Source organism: Amblyomma americanum, chromosome 3, assembly GCF_052857255.1.
Source record: "Amblyomma americanum isolate KBUSLIRL-KWMA chromosome 3, ASM5285725v1, whole genome shotgun sequence".
In the NCBI taxonomy this organism is placed as follows: domain Eukaryota; kingdom Metazoa; phylum Arthropoda; class Arachnida; order Ixodida; family Ixodidae; genus Amblyomma; species Amblyomma americanum.
The window spans coordinates 214,508,080-214,524,090 of NC_135499.1; the positions used below are offsets into that span (position 1 = coordinate 214,508,080).

Genomic DNA, 16,011 nt, shown 5'->3' on the forward strand with positions numbered 1-16,011 from the left:
GACACACTTGATGTTGACAGGACCAAATTCACATGCCACATGAATCATTAACTGTGCATCAAGTGAATATAACCAAGCAAAAGGGTGCAAATAAAAAAGAAAAGTACGTATATGATATGTGTACTACTGGGGTGCACTTCTACGCTTGACGAATAGGAAACTGTGCCAGCACCGCCTGGGCACTGGATCGGTTTCTTGCTTTTATTGAATTATACAACACTTCCTCATGTTAATAATGCTCCAGCCAATTTTTGTTCTAAAAAAAATCGATTCTATGGCCCTTTCTGCATAAGCTGACGTCTGCCAGCAGCAAAGACACACATATTGCTAAGAAAACTGCATTTAACAATTTTCCCAACCTGCCCCTCGATTAAAACTCATGATAGCTGCACCGAGAATGACTGATTAATTACTGTTTTGAAGCAAATGGCGGTGTAACCTAGCTTCTAGGGTACAGGTGCAAATAACTGTGTTAATGCTGTACAGTTTACTTGCAAAATCGGCCGATGATGGCGACACCTGTATTTCATATTTTGGCCTTATGTTACCCCTGTTTTCAGTGAAAGGAGCATCTTTGTCATTAGAATGAGGTAATCGATAGATTCAGGCCAACTCAATTTGTACTCAGTGTCCTTTTAATGTTATTACCTATTAAAGAAGGCCTCCTAAAAGGTCTTTATATCGAAAAGCAATAACGTTCTTAGCTAGCTACCACAGTTCTTAAAAAAATTTATTGGCATCACATTTCAACAAATGTTATCACTCTTAATTTCAAAGGTCCCTTTCATGTTGCTTTTGCTTATCAAAACCAAGCACCTGAAGAGACAACTGATAAGACAAAGCATCCGAGCCAGAAGTGGTGCCAAATTTGCCTGTGTAATGAAGGTATAATTTTAAAAATGCATGCTTTGCATCAACCGGTTGCCACTGACGAAGAGCTGCCTCTTTCACAATGCAGTCAATGAGAGAGAGCAATGAGAGAATGTAGCACACCTTTACTACGATGTCCTCATACTCTGCCTTCTGTTCAGCTGTTGTCTTCTTGTCAGCACACAACTTCTCCAGGTGAGCTGCATTAAGTTCAGTTTTAAGATAAAATTCCCAAGACAAGACTATGTATCATAAGTGCAAGGAACATTGCATTTAAGACAAATTCTTGCTTGAAAATTCATGGCTCCTACTCACTTGGCTAGATAATGTCAAAGCAGAACATAAACCATTTATGAAGAGATGAAACCAATTTACAGTGTAGTAAGTGGCTGAAATGACTTATCTAGGTTACTACTACTATCAAAAACAGTCGAGCCAATTTATAATGGCCACAGTTATAACATGCGGTAGTTTCTTACAAATAAGGGTGGTGCTACCATCAAAATATACATTTGGCAATGGCCCTGTGTCTCAGATCATGTGCTTCCTGCAAGGTGTGGAGACCGTACAGAATCCCCAGTTCCCTGTACCTCCAACCCCACTTCTCACGCCAAACAACTCGACAAACCCAAAAAGCAACAGAAAGATGGCATTGAAGCTGCCTAAATCATCAGCCAAATCACACCTAGACAGGTTACAAAGTCAATCGCTTCATTCGTATGTGACAGGCACTGGAAGCAGAAGCTGTGTGGTGGGCACGGGACAGGGACAGCGTTGAAAGCGAGACTACTGCATACAGCTGGTAATCAACCAATGGCAGAAATTTGAGACGTCTGAATACTAGTCACATGGTATGCATTGCTGACCTAGCTGGTCAAGTGGCGGGCATCACTTCCCCATTCAGCTTTCCTCCTTCTCTGCTGCTGCCCCATGCAGGCGAAACGCTGACAGTTAAGTTCTGTGTGCATGTGTGTTGCGCTACTCTGTCAAGGAACAGAGACGAGGAAACAAGCCGACCACCAAATGCCGTGAAAACTGTGATTGCAAGCAGTAATAGCGCACCTAAAGCAGCTTGTTGGAGCTTGCCAGCAAGGGTCTCAGTGAGGAGCATATGACTTTGATGGAGAGCTTGGAAAGTGCCACGATAAAGAAGTGGATGTGCATAACAAATTTTGTAAAAAATAATTGCTGCGTTTGTCTGACTTCGTATCTTTGCCCGTAATACAACAGGTCCACTTACAGTTAAACCTGGATGTAACGAATCTCCATATAGCGAATTTCTAGATATAACGAAGTTTTTTAATTCCCCAAAGCTGCCCCCATTATAGCGCTTGTATTTGAAACCTCCATGTAACGAACATGTAGCGGCCGTTGACCTTGATATAAGAAACTCGCTAAGCCAACTATCTGTCAGCTTGTGCCGAGTTACGAAATTTGGCAGAAAAGTTTCACAACGATAAAGCATGACCTGACATGAGAGGAACGTCAACGATCGCAACGAGCGACAACAGTTGAGACAACACGTCATGCTCCAGCGCCATCGGCACATCTCCGTTGCGTTCGTTTTTGGAATGGGATACCACATGGCACTACAACACTTCATGCCCAGAAGCAGCGAAAAATGATAGGGCATTGCAAAAACGAAACGGCAACAGCAGTGTGCACTCATCGCCACTGCGCGGCTGCTCGCGTGATTTCGGCACTGATAGTTCTCGCACGTTGGGACTCTGAAGCGGGAACGGCAAAGAGCGGAAATGGCAGAGAGTGCCAGCGACGCCATGCAAAGAGTCCGTTTCCTGGGGCAACGGTGGCGGGCAGACCAAGAGGGAACATGCGGGAAGAAGCATGTGCCTCCGCGGCCGGTCTACAGTGGCGACGCGACCATGTGTTCTCCCCTAGCTCGGTTGCAGTGCCCCACCTCTCCCACTCTCCACGTGTTCTCCCCTAGCTCGGTTGCAGTGCCCCACCTCTCCCACTCTCCACGTGTTCTCCCCTAGCTCGGTTGCAGTGCCCCACCTCTCCCACTCTCCACGTGTTCTCCCCTAGCTCGGTTGCAGTGCCCCACCTCTCCCACTCTCCCTACCCCACTCATGGCGGCGTTGCGCGAGCCATGGAGGAGGTGGCAGCGGCTGCTGCGGCAGTCGCACTATCAGCACGGTCGCAAAATGTTTCTCTGCATTTATGACTTCAAGTTACGCTGCTGTCGGTAAACATTTTGAAGGTGATTTCGCCTACATTTAATTCTTATTTTGGTTTCCATTCTGTAGTGCCCTTTCGACTTTTCTCACGAAAACTGCATGTAACAAAAAATCCCAGACTGTTTTCAACTTCGTTATATCCAGGTTTAACTGTACAACAAACTGTGGATATACTAATGAACACAATCCATATGATCATCTGTTCATAATATGTGGACTCAGCTATATGTGAAAAAAAAAATCAACAAAGAGTATGAGTGCATTTTTAAGTGCAGCTTAAAAGTTGCTTAGCAAATCAAATGCCACAAGTGGCAAAATCTGTGCAAGACCTCCAAAGGCAAGGGGAAGAAAGAAATGAAGAGATTCATTAGTAATAAGTGAAAGGCTCAGTTTGAAATGCATAATGTTGCACATGCAACTCTGAGTCAGCTTCACAAATTACATAACTCAAAGTCCGCACGGTTATTTCAGTCTGCAGGATAAGCAAGTATGTCCTGAGGTGTTCAAAGATCACATGCCACACCATTTTGGAAACCATGGAAAGGCCATATAACAGGAAGTCTACAGGGTTAAGTCAGTCCGGCATCAAATACAGCGGCAGGATGTTGCGCAGGAATGCTGGAGCCCACCTTTGATCAAATGGTCCAGCCTGAAGCACTCGCCATTCTTGAGATCCTTCACCATCAGGTCAGCAAAGCGCTCAACATGTCCTGATGCCCTGCACCGCAAGTACAGAGTCACATCAAGGCACATTTACTTTCAGCATACAAGATCAGAAACCTAGCTTCGGACTCCTTGAAAACATGCGATTTGAAAGACCAATAATTATAGGCCAAGACAATCTTATACCCGTGTCACATGGTACTCTTCAAAGGCTGACAGGAAAGGTTCCTTGTTTCCCCACAGGCCCAAAACCTATAAGAAGCAGTGGTAGAGCTACATAATAGAACAGTCGAACTTTCAACACCACTCACTGTGCGGAAGTGAGCATTAGATGTGAATTTCAGAACTGAAGCATGTTTTTTTTAAAATCATTCACGGAGCTTTAAAATTTATTTACTTTTGCTTCCTGTGTAAAAGAAAGACTTTTCTGGTCAGCAGTCGCAAATTTTTTTTATCATCTTCAACACCATTGGCACTCACTGCCGTTGCTACATTTTTAGGCTTGAGAAATGAAAGTGGGAAAGCTTTCCTTAAATTTATAGTCTTCATAAACATTATCAGTTGCTTAGATTTTCTCGCAGGTGCTTTAGGTTTCCTATGCTGAACAGTGCTGCGATCACCGTTCCTCAAAGCCTGCTCTTTTGGGCTTCAAAGGTCTCCTTTCACATCAAAGGCCCTTAGCAACAAAGGCACGGCACTTGAACCACAGAGCTGAGCAGCCCGCATATTTGAAAAAAAAAAAAAAAGAGGACCCGACTGTCAATGGTTCCTCCTCGTCACACGAGGAGGAGGATGAGGAGGAGAGACTTTAATGAAACAGGAGAGGTCTACAAGGTGTAACAAGGGTATTACAATCTAATCATGCAGAATGGAATCATGAGAAAAACAGCCACCAGATTAGTATGCAACTGCTGCAGATCTCAATTACATGCAATGTAGTCAAGTTGTAAGCAAAACTGAGTTTCTTTTTGTAACTGACGGTATTAGCAACGTGATTTCATTTCCAATACCTAATCACTCCTGATAAAATTATATACTGTCATAAATACACAACAAAAAAATGTTCCTCGGAAAAAATATGTTTGCCGTTCAACCCGGCTGAACCTAGTAAGACAAGCGAAAAGCTCGGCTACGCCTGGTTAGGCAAGGTTAGGCGCAGTTTTTCTTCAGTTTCCCCTGAGCTTCGCTGTAAGCAAAGCAGAGGCAGCGGCCTCGGCTAAGTGCTTTCTCTCCTTACGTTCACGCACTTTTTGACAACTTTTCTCCAGTCTCTGTTCTCGTTCTTCATCCGTCTGCGTATCGCACGCCACAGGTTTTACCTGCAATGCAGCTTGTCTCTGAGCTATATCAGCCGGATGATCCAACTTTGCTTGCCTTCGATTGATCGTTTGTTGTGAGGGCCCCGCACGCTGTTCAGCCATGATGTCGTCTAGCGAAGATTTGCCAGACAGCCACTTTTTATTTTGTCCCCCTACACTCTGAGCACGTAATTAGGTGAGCGGTGGCACACGTGTTACTCAAGGCGAGGAAGGCGGCGACGAGAACCCAGCGCAGCTGCACCACGGTGGCGAGCAAGGCACGTGATCTGACGTCACAACCACCCACACCTCCGCCCCTCCTCCTGATTGTACGTCATTGTCAAGCGGTTTTGACCTTGAGCTTTGCATGCGGAGAGTAGAGCTTCTCGCTCTAATAAATATCATGACTTATTTCGGCAAAGCACATTAATAACCAAAGCCAACAATCTCTATTACAGGCTCTGTACTGCGAGCTATTTAATGTTTAGGAATTTGTCAACTACAGTCAGACATGAGTTAGGAATACAGTGGCAAATGCCCCTCAAAGGAGGCCCTCCGGCCAATGAGGATGACCGAGTGCCATAATGTCACAGTTAATCCCATTGCATATGCTAGTGTAACATCTCAGGGGGATGGCAGGTGCAAGGGGATTTACGATGATGTCATAAAAATCAGCTGATGCCACTGGCGAAAGGGCCTCCTTTGAGGAACATTTGCCTCTGTGTTCTTGAGTTGTATTCGACTGTGGTCCTCAATGATCAGAAATCTGGCTTCGCTAAAGAAAACTATGGCAAAAAAAAGGATCCACAAGTGAGTACATCATCTGATTCAGACACACACACACAAGAAAAAGGAATAATATGGAATATAAAATCGGCATGATCTCCAAGAGTAGCAGCACAAGGGTTGAGAGAGCATCTACGATGCCTAAAGTGATAGGGAGATTAGAAGTCTTGACGCCTGTTCAAAGACGTTCTCTGGAGCCTTGCCACTATGGCATGCTAGGCGGCACTGGTTCAACTCTTTCTGTCAGTTATTGTTGTGGTACTAAATGCATGTACAAAAATGTAGAGCATGCAGTCTATACTCAACTCATATGTAGCAGCCAATGCTGACAAGGCTAGTGTGCTTGCTCACGCAAGCTTGTGCAGTTCATGCTCAAAAAGTAGCTCGCCACAAAACGAAAGTGAACGCAAGCATAATTTGTTGCGACGAATCTCAAGTATCATGACTGACTACTTCCTGCACTTCGTTTTACCTTTTACCACATTTTTGCCTTGCGGCTCGAGACTTTGAGAAGTAAGAATGACATGTGGCGGTACAATACGTGGCTGGAACGGCAAATTGCTCTGACTGCATTCAGGCCTAAAAAGTAGTTCACACCAAGTGAAAATTGTAGCCACAGTGCCCGAACAGTTAGCACCTCACAGCTTCGACCATGATTTTCAATGGTAGCCCTTCATTTTATACCGCACTTTCTTTTTGTCCAAGCACTCACCAAGGCTTCAAGAAGAAAGAACGATATGTGGTGGAGTAATATGCTTTTGCGGGCGCGCTACTTCTGCAGCCTCCACAGCAGTGACTGCCATGCATGAAATAGAGCAAAGTGCTGTGCTTCCAACAAACATAAAGATACATGCAACGAAAGAGCCCGCTGTCTATACTAACCAAATCCACCTAGACAAAAAAGATAATGTCTTGACAATCAGTTTCAGCTACATCAGTATAAAAGCAGCGGAAGAGCAGTGCCTACTTGAGCACAGGCTCGGGCGTCAGAATTGTGCAGTCCACTTCAAGCATCTGTTCCTCTAGAATAAAGTGACTCCTCCACAGGTTGAGCAGCTGGGTCTTCATGGCACAGCCCATGGGCCCAAAGTCAAACTGTCCAGCCACACCTGCATGCACAAACATTTCCCAACAAATATGGCCATGTTGAATACATGCGGCACAAAATGGCACAGTGAATCAATAATAATAACACCTTCAAGATAATGTGCAATGCTGTGGGCATGAAGCACGTGCTGTAACAGCTGCATCACTTTTGCTGAACATTCTAGTGCGTTGGCTGCAACATCTAGAACAGGGCCCCACTACTGCAAAGGGCATTTACACAAGTCACCACGTTTATGCTGGCAAAACACTGATTAGATTAGGTTCCATGTTGAAAAATTCCCACCAGGCCACAAGTTAGGTATCAGAGCTGTCCCTGAGGTGTGTTAATAGGGCGCAGTAGCAGAAAGCAGTCTTCAATTAAGACTATCAAAATAAATTCACATGAGATCGCTACAATCCTCGATTAATTTCAATGCACTCAACAGCCACATGATCTCAAATTGATGCTGACAGAAAGTTTACCCATTCAGAAACTTCTTTAAACACATTTAGTCCGGGCAATTCCCAAATCACTTGTATCTGCAAGCTTGACAGCACATCAAATTGACTCTGGCTTTAAGAAGTTGTTTGGCTTATGGTTTATGGGGGTTTACCATCCCAAAGTGGTTTAGGCTACAAAGGACGCCATAGTGATGGGCTCCGGAAATTTCGAACACATGGGATTCTTTAACGTGCACTGACATCGCACAGTACATGAATCTCTAGATTTTCACATTCATCAAAATTCGACCACCGTGGCGGAGATTGAACCCACGTCTTTCGAATCAGCAGCCAAGTGCCATAACTACTGAGCCATCGCGGCGGCTTTAGTTGTGTACAGACATTGCAAGACGCTATAAATCTTAACGAGACTTTTTTCTTCAGCACAAATTAATGGGGGCAAGTGGTGCATCCAGTAGCCAGAGACCAGCTGGGTAGGCAAAAAGTGGCGTCGTACTTTGTCACCAAGGCAAAATGACCTCTCAGCAGTACTAGTGGTAAGCTCGACGCTTAGAGGATTCAGTGCAGCTGATGTAATCATGCTGTGGCCAGCTTGAGATTAACCGGAAGCCTGCAATCAAGTCAAAGTTCTCAGGGTTGCTCATCTTCGGGGTTGCTTGCTACACAACAGCCATGCGTGCTCACAAGTGGCCCAGGTGACCGCAGAAAGGGTCAGAGGGCTGCACTTTGCAATGTTAAACTTAATGGATCAAATGGTGTTGTGCTTATTCTGTCTTCGTCTCTTTTTTGTGTTGTTTACGATGGATCTCAAAAAAGTTGACTCTCATCCATTGTTTGTATCTCTCAAAGCATTTTTCAGTGGAATAAAATCTGAAATGTATGATGACCTGGCTTCATCATTAACTGCAAGAGTTTTGTTTCCCTGCCACTCAGGCATTATGAAGAGTTGGTGTGCATGTATAGAAGACAAGGAGGACTGTTCAAGAAGAGACTGCTTTTAATGTTAGTGAAGAGCTGTTTATTGTAGACCTGAAAGGGCTGGCGGCGTAACCGTTGCACAAACTGACCCAGCAGCGGCGGCACCAGAACGAACTTCCAGAGCAAGCTCGAGCTCACTAACACGCGCGGCAGCCGGTCGCTGAGGCCGGCCGAACCTCTTCGTCATCGTTGATGGTGGTGCACTAACCTCTTCTTCATTGCAACGGACCCGGCGACAAGAGGGAACCATCCTGGCGACTCAAGGCGAAGAGATGATAAGGGGGTCGTAGTATGGCTTAAGCTGGCTGACATGAACAATTTCGCAGCCCCGACAGTGGTGATCCGAAGAGGGGATCCAAGGCTCGATGGTATAGTTCATAGGTGACGTGCGCTCCAAGACACAGTAAGGGCAGAGGTACTTAACAGCAAACTTGGAGGCAGCCAGCACAGACAACCGGACGAGCGAGTCAGTGGGAAAGTCCTGGGCGGACTGGCCGCGGTTACTCGCATATGTGTGGAGGCCTTGAGTGGTACTCGTCAACGAGCGAGCTAGCTGGTGGCACTGCTCGGCATGACGGGCAACGTCAGAGAGGAAAGTGCATTCCGAGCTGTCGGGGTGGTACGGAAGGATGGTATCCAAACGACAAGAAGGTTCACGGCCACATAAAAGAAAGAACGGAGAAAAACCAGTTGTGGCTTGAGAGGCAGTATTGTAAGCATAAGTGACGAATGCAAGTACTTGATCCCAGTTGGAGGCGTCGGAGGAAATGTACATGGCAAGCATGTCTCCAAGAGTCCGGATGAAGCGTTCAGTGAGGTCGTTCGTTTGGGGATGCTAGGCAGTGGTATTGCAATGGACGGTGTGGAACGCTCTCAGCAGCTCGTGAGCGACGTCAGATAAGAAAACACGCCGCTGTCGCTGAGAAGTTCCCGAGGGGCGCCATGACGCAGGATGAAATGATGGAGGAGGAGGAAGGATGCGATGTCGCGAGCACTAACCGAGGGCAGGGCTGCCGTCTCCGCATACCTAGTGAGGTGGTCCACGGCTACTATAATCCAACGATTCACGGCAGGCGAGGACGGCAGGGAACCATACAGATCGATGCCCACGCGATCGAAGGGGAGAGCTGGGCAAGGCAATGGCTGTAACAAGCCGGGGGAGGGACGAGGGGCGGACTTGCGCTGCTGACAGGCAATGCAGGAGCGCCTATAACGACGAACAAAATTGTACATTGCACGCCAGTAGTATTGCTGGCGCAAACGTTCATAGGTTTTCAGCAATCCTGCATGAGCGCTTTGTGTGTCGGAATGGTGATGCGCACAAACTTCAGAGTGAAGTTGGCGAGGAATAACCAAGAGCCATTTGCGGCCATCCGGGTGATAGTTGCGGCGATATAGTAGAAAGTCGCGAATCGTGCAATGAGAAGCTTGACGACGAAGGGCCCGAGGTAACGAATCCGTAGTCGGCGCAGTGAGGGCATCTAGGAGCGAAGAAATCCATCGATCTCGACGCTGTTCCATGGGGAGGTCCGTGGCTGTGAGCGCAGCCAGCGCCGAGGCGGACAAGGACAAAGAGGGCGTAGGAGACGGCAGAGGTGAGCGTGACAAGGCGTCAGTGTCGGAATGTTTGCGGCCCGACCAATATACGACGTTAATGTCGTATTCCTAAAGACGAAGGGCCCAGCAGCCGAGGCGTCCAGAAGTTTCTTTGAGGGTAGCCAACCAGCAGAGGGCGTGGTGGTCAGTAACAATGTCGATGGGGCGGCCATAAAGGTAAGGACGAAATTTTGTGAGTGCCCACACTATGGCGAGGCACTCCTTTTCCGTAACAGTGTAATTAGATTCGACTTTTATGAGCGCACGACTTGCCTAAGCAACAACGTATTCGGGAAATCCAGCCTTACACTGTGCAAGGATGACTCCGAGGCCTACGCCGCTGGCATCGGTGTGCAACTCGGTTGGTGCATTGGAGCCGTAATGGCGCAGGATCGGTGGTGAAGTCAGAAGACGACGGAGGGTAGCGAAAGCAGCGTCGCAGGCTTCGTTCGAAGCAGACAGATCGGTGGGCCCATTCAGGAGCTTCGTAAGCGGTGCGATGATAGAGGCGAAGTTGTGCACAAAGCGGCGAAAATATGAGCACAGGCCCACGAAGCTTCGGAGCTCCTTAACAGAAGTCAGTTTGGGAAAGTTTGTGACAGCACGAAGTTTCTCCGGATCGGGCAGGATGCCATCTTTGAAAACGACACGGCTGAGTATGGTCAGTTTGCGGGCTCCGAATCGACATTTCTTGAGGTTGAGTTGGAGACTAGCATCGGTGAGACAGCGCACTATCTTGTGCAAGCGTTCAAGGTGTGTCGGAAAATCAGGCGAAAAAACGACAACATCGTCTAAATAGCCTAGGCAAATGTGCCATTTGAGGCCACGCAAGATGTTGTCCATCACGCACTCAAACGTTGCGGGAGCATTACAGAGGCCGAATGGCATCACGTTGAATTCATAGAAGCCGTTAGGGGTGACAAAAGCTGTTTTCGGGCGGTCATATTCAGGCATGGCGGCTTGCCAATAGCTGGAACGGATATCCAGGGAGGAGAAGAACTCGGCTCCTTGCAAACAGTCGAGGGCGTCATCAATACGGGGTATTGGGTAGACGTCCTTGCGCGTAATTTTGTTTAGGTGACCATAATCAACACAGAACTGAATCGAACCATCCTTCTTTTTGACGAGCACGACGGGCGACGACCACGGACTAGAAGAGGACTGGATAACGCCGCGGTGCAGCATGTCGTCAACATGTGCAGCGATGACACGGCGCTCTGGAGGTGACACACGGTAGGGGCGCTGGTGGAGAGGGGCATGAGGTCCTGTATCAATGCGGTGAACGACGGTGGCCGCGCGGACCAAAGAAGTTGTCTGGTGGTCGAAAGAAGAGCGGAACTTGTGAAGCAGGGCAAGGAGCTTCTCGCGGTGAGCTGGGTCAAGGTCGCTGGCCACTGAACGGTGAAACGTTTCCTGGAAGAGCAGGTCGGAGACAGCGTTAGGTGGTGTGAGGACGGCGACGGAGGTACCACCACAAAGAGCGTCATCGTTGAAAGGCATGAGCAGGTCAAGGTGTTCAATGTGTCCAAGGCATTCTCCACGGAGCAAGGTGAACTGATAGGGCGAGGCGTATGTCGAGGCGTATGTCGAGGCGTATGTCGAGGACAGCAAATGGAAGAGGTAGGTGTCGGCGAGGACGGGCGAAGGCGCAAAGAGTACAGTCCAGTACAGTACAGTAAGGAACGACGGCGAGGGGAAGATGAGCGGTGCGAAGCGAATGGCTGGCGGCCGGGAGCAGGGTCAGAAGAGGGCGCTGGGGGTGATGGTCCTGAAGATCGGCGAAAGGTGCGGTACGACGGGGTGTAAGCCGGCAGGGGTGGCACAGGGGCAGGCAGAGTACGGCGACAGAGGCGCGCGACATGGCCCGGGAGACCGCAAGCGTAGCAAATCAGCCGGTTATCAGCCGTGCGCCAAGGGTTGTGAGCAGCCAGCGCTGGGTGGAATCGAGGAGCAACAGGCGGAGGCACTGGGGCGGGAACATAGGCCAAGGCCTGCAGCTGTTGCACCGTAGCCCAAAGGTGCAGCAACGGGAGCTGGCTGCATCTTGAGAAGGTTGACTTGAGGAGCTACGGGAACCGGCTGCCGACGAGCTGGAAGTGCATCGGCTACCTCCTGGGCGATGGTGTGCCGCAACTCAGGAATCAGGACCGGGGGCGAAGAGTGTGTGCCTGAGAGGAGCGAAAGCTGCTGGGCCACCTCATCACGAACGAAGTCTTTGATTTGACCCAACAGGTCACTGTTGACGGCCAGGCCGGTTATGGACTCACTAGGCACGACGAGTGAGCGACGAGCGCCAAGGCATAGCTTGCACAACTCATCATAGCCTTGGCAGAGGTTGTACACGGAAGCGACGGTAGTTGGACTTTTCGCCACCAGCATGTGGAAGCGTCGTCGTCAATTCCCTTCATAATATGCTTGATCCTGTCGGCCTCAGGCATAGACGGGTCGACACATTTGCAGAGATCGACCACATCTTCGACGCAGGCGGTGAAGCTCTCAATCACCCGCATGCTGAGCCCGAACGCGCAAACATTGCTCAGCGCGTAGTTTTCGTACTGCGGGACGGCCAAAGACTTCTGCAAACGTCTTGAAATTAGCCCATGTTGGACTATCAGCCTCGTGGTTCCGAAACCAGAGGTTGGCAATGTCGTTCAGATAGAATATGACGTCGTTGAGCTTCATGCAGTTGTCCCAGTTGTTATGGCGGCTCACCCGCTCGTACGAGACCAGCCAGTCTTCAACTTCAACATCTTGATCTCAGTGCCCGTTGAAGATGACGGGGTCTCACTGCCGGACGGCACTGGAGCAGATGATGGGTGAGCCCACCTGCACGGCTTGGTGGTTGGCTTCGGGCTGAGCGGGCATAGTGGGGGTCGGTAGCGTGCGGTTGCAGAGGTCCAGAGTGGTACGAGGACGGGAAACCGAACCTCCACCAAGTGAAGAGCGGTTTATTGTAGAGATGAAAGGGCTGGCGGCGTAACCGTTGCACAAACTGACCCAGCAGCGGCGGCGCCAGAATGGACTTTCAGAGCAAGCTCGAGCTCTCCAACGCGCGCGGCAGCCGGCCGCCGAGGCTGGCCGAACCTCTTCGTCGTCGTGGTTTAGCCATCTTTTCATGGCGCTATTCACTGGTTTGGTTTGGTTTATGGGGGTTTAACGTCCCAAAGCAACTCAGGCTATGAGGGACGCCGTAGTGAACGGCTCCAGAAATTTCGACCACCTGTGGTTCTTGAATGTGCACTGACAAAGCACGGTGCACGGGCTTCAAGAATTTCGCCTCCATAGAAATTCGACTGCTGCGGGCCGGGATCGAGCCCACGTCTTTCGGGTCAGCAGCCGAGCGCCATAACCACTGGGCCACCGCGGCGGCGATGCTATTCGCTGCCCTGATGACTCTCGCCTCCCTCGTGACTCTTTACAAGTACATCAAGAGCCTAAAAAGGCTCTACCATGATGCAGTGACAACTCTGGTAAGCTGGTAAGATCTCGAATCAGAGTGCACATAAGAATCAGAGTGCACATAAGAAAGAACTGCAAAACTAGTGTAACTAGTCAACACACAACCTACTGCAGCAAACTTTATGTCACGCTAAAACCTAGACCTCAATTTATTTTCATTAGGCTGCATAAAGCAGTATTGTTACTCTTTTCATTGTGCACAAAATTAGGTACTATCGCGATCAAAATATTACGGGATGCATATTCTCAGAAAAAAATTCATTGCAGCTCTACCTCGTTACCCAGTTGCGCAGTCTTATTACCAGCGGAAACATGCATGTCCCTTCACACCTTGTGACACATTTCAAGCCACTAGATTACGCGACTGCACTAAAATAAAAATTTTCTCCGCACACTCACGTCCCATAAACTAATGATTGCAATAGTACATACTAAATTAATCTGAGCTTCAGCAAACACCACACAAATTTCTTTTGAGTGCAAGTGTTGTTTGAAAAACGTATGCACTGCATGTGCTTCTATATTGGAAAACATTACTGCTGCCATACCTCCATAGATAGAAAATGACTGGTCATAAAAGAAACGCCTTTTCAGTAGGTCCTCCATCCGTATCCTGTCAAAGCCAACCTCTGGAGGAGCAAGTTGGAGTTCCTGCGTGAACAAAAACTTCTTTAACATACCAAGGTAACATGTACAGACATGAGCGCGCTTTTCTACAGCACTCAAGTGCTGTGCCGGCAGCGAATGAAGTGAAATCTTAATGCAGCTGCTTTGCTAGGGGCAAGCTGCTTGTGACTGCATGGTCTGTACGTCTACCCGGCTACGCGCAAGCACAAGTATTATCTGGGAAACTAAGCGCCTGCTTTAAAATTTTGCTTCCCTTCACAATTTTATTTGTGGGGCCAGCTTGAACATTGGGACGTAAGAAGACACACAGAACACATTGCTGACTTTCAACTGTAATGAAAAAAAAAAAGTGCGAATAGGAGTGGAATATATACACAGTGGGCAAAGATAGGGGGATGAGGGAGAGAGGACTATAAGCATGATGAAAAGGAAAGCAACAGAGAAAGAGTGTGGATAAGGTAACCTAGGCTGGCTCTTCAGGAACACAGAAGTGGGTGATAAACAAAAAACATGAGGCTACTTCAATTTTCAGTCGCAAAAGTGCTAGCCAAACACTGACAGATAACAAAAACGTCTGAAAAACAAAGCTAAAACCTAGTGTGATTCCATTTGTGGGGGTCAGCTTGAACATGTACAAAAACGTCTGAAAAACAAAGCTAAAACTAAAAACCTAGTGTGATTCCACTGTGGGGGCCAGCTTGAACATGTTCAAGTATGAACAATGTTCAAGCTGACCCCACAAATGGAATCACTCTCTGTCGCTATGACACTAAACCTGTAAAAATGCCATTCTGCTCTTTGCAAGTGTGCTCACCTCTTTACGAGCACTTTCACGTTCGCAAACGCACAGACGCCAACGCTATCGCAGAGTTCTCATGAAATGTACGTGTCCGGCCTGAATACCTGTCTATAAAAGTTTCCACAAAATCACTAAATTCGAGGAACAACATTTCGGAGAAGTCTGCAGGCTCCCAATTAACTACCTATGGCAAATATGAAGAGCGCCCCGCAATACAGAAGAAACAGTGGCGGTTTCGGGACAGGATGATGAAACTGTGTCAAGCAGCTGCTGTCAAACGCACAATATGGTTACACCAACATGTTACAAGCACGCTGTTCACTCAGCGCTAAAGATAGCAGCATAAGTAAGAAGATGAAGGGAGAAAAAAAAAAACGACAAGCCGCTGTACCTTGTCCTCCAGGATTTTTTTTCGAGCCTTTAGTTCATTAACAGCTTTCTTGACGTCCAGCTCCGGCGCTCCGCTTTCTTTGAGCTTCCGGACCAAGTCGCCCTGCGATGAATGGAAAGAGCGAGAAACAACGAAAAATTCTTTCTGTCAGTTCACCATTGCGACGAACGGTCACTAATTACTCGAACTGAGGTAAAAGAGACGCAGTTACCTGCTCTTTGACGGCATTTCTGAGAGGTTCGAGGACCTGACAAACCTCCGGCGTGGCCATCTTCTGAGCAGCGACCAACCTCCTCAGACGAACTTTCTTTGAACCCCAATTGGGAGGGAGTTTGCAGCACACGTGGCACCTGGAGAAGCGGCGAGCAAGCGGCCAAGGCGACCTCCAGGCGGTAGTACCTACGGTTCCTAAAATATAGGCGAAAGTCCCAACGATCATTCGCCTCGGACTCGTTTCGCCTCGCACATGTCCACTCGCTCAACCGGCGCTTGATAAAAGTTAAAATACAAACAAAACAAGACCGTCAATCAACTAGACATCAACAACGACAGGTGGAAGTTAGAGACTTTGAAGCCGTTTTGCGCGCCGCCATGTTTGTATCAATAGAGAAGCAAGTTATTTACAAACTTAACGTAAATTCATAATAATTTTAAAACTGGCAAAAATGTTAGTTCATTTTTCAGTATTAGTTGCTTAACTCTTTTACGCTAAAAAAAAAGTGCAATTATTTGTGTAGTATTCGCAAATGTCGCTATTATGCCGACACAGCTTTACTTCTACAATTTTCTTTTGTTATT

At 47.9% G+C, this 16,011-nt stretch overlaps 1 protein-coding gene across 1 annotated transcript in view; it reads right to left on the bottom strand.

The window, feature by feature from the left end:
• The window catches only part of GlyRS (glycine--tRNA ligase), a 43,029-nt gene extending 27,298 nt beyond the window's left edge, over positions 1-15,731 (bottom strand). The window contains exons 1-6 of the mRNA XM_077659959.1: positions 15,425-15,731; positions 15,214-15,315; positions 13,945-14,047; positions 6,783-6,924; positions 3,698-3,786; positions 994-1,070 (exon numbers count right to left, since the gene is read on the bottom strand). Of these exons, the coding sequence (XP_077516085.1) occupies positions 994-1,070; positions 3,698-3,786; positions 6,783-6,924; positions 13,945-14,047; positions 15,214-15,315; positions 15,425-15,652 (741 nt within the window). The 5' untranslated portion in view covers positions 15,653-15,731. The remainder of the gene's footprint in view (positions 1-993; positions 1,071-3,697; positions 3,787-6,782; positions 6,925-13,944; positions 14,048-15,213; positions 15,316-15,424) is intronic.
• Positions 15,732-16,011: the final 280 nt, after the last annotated feature.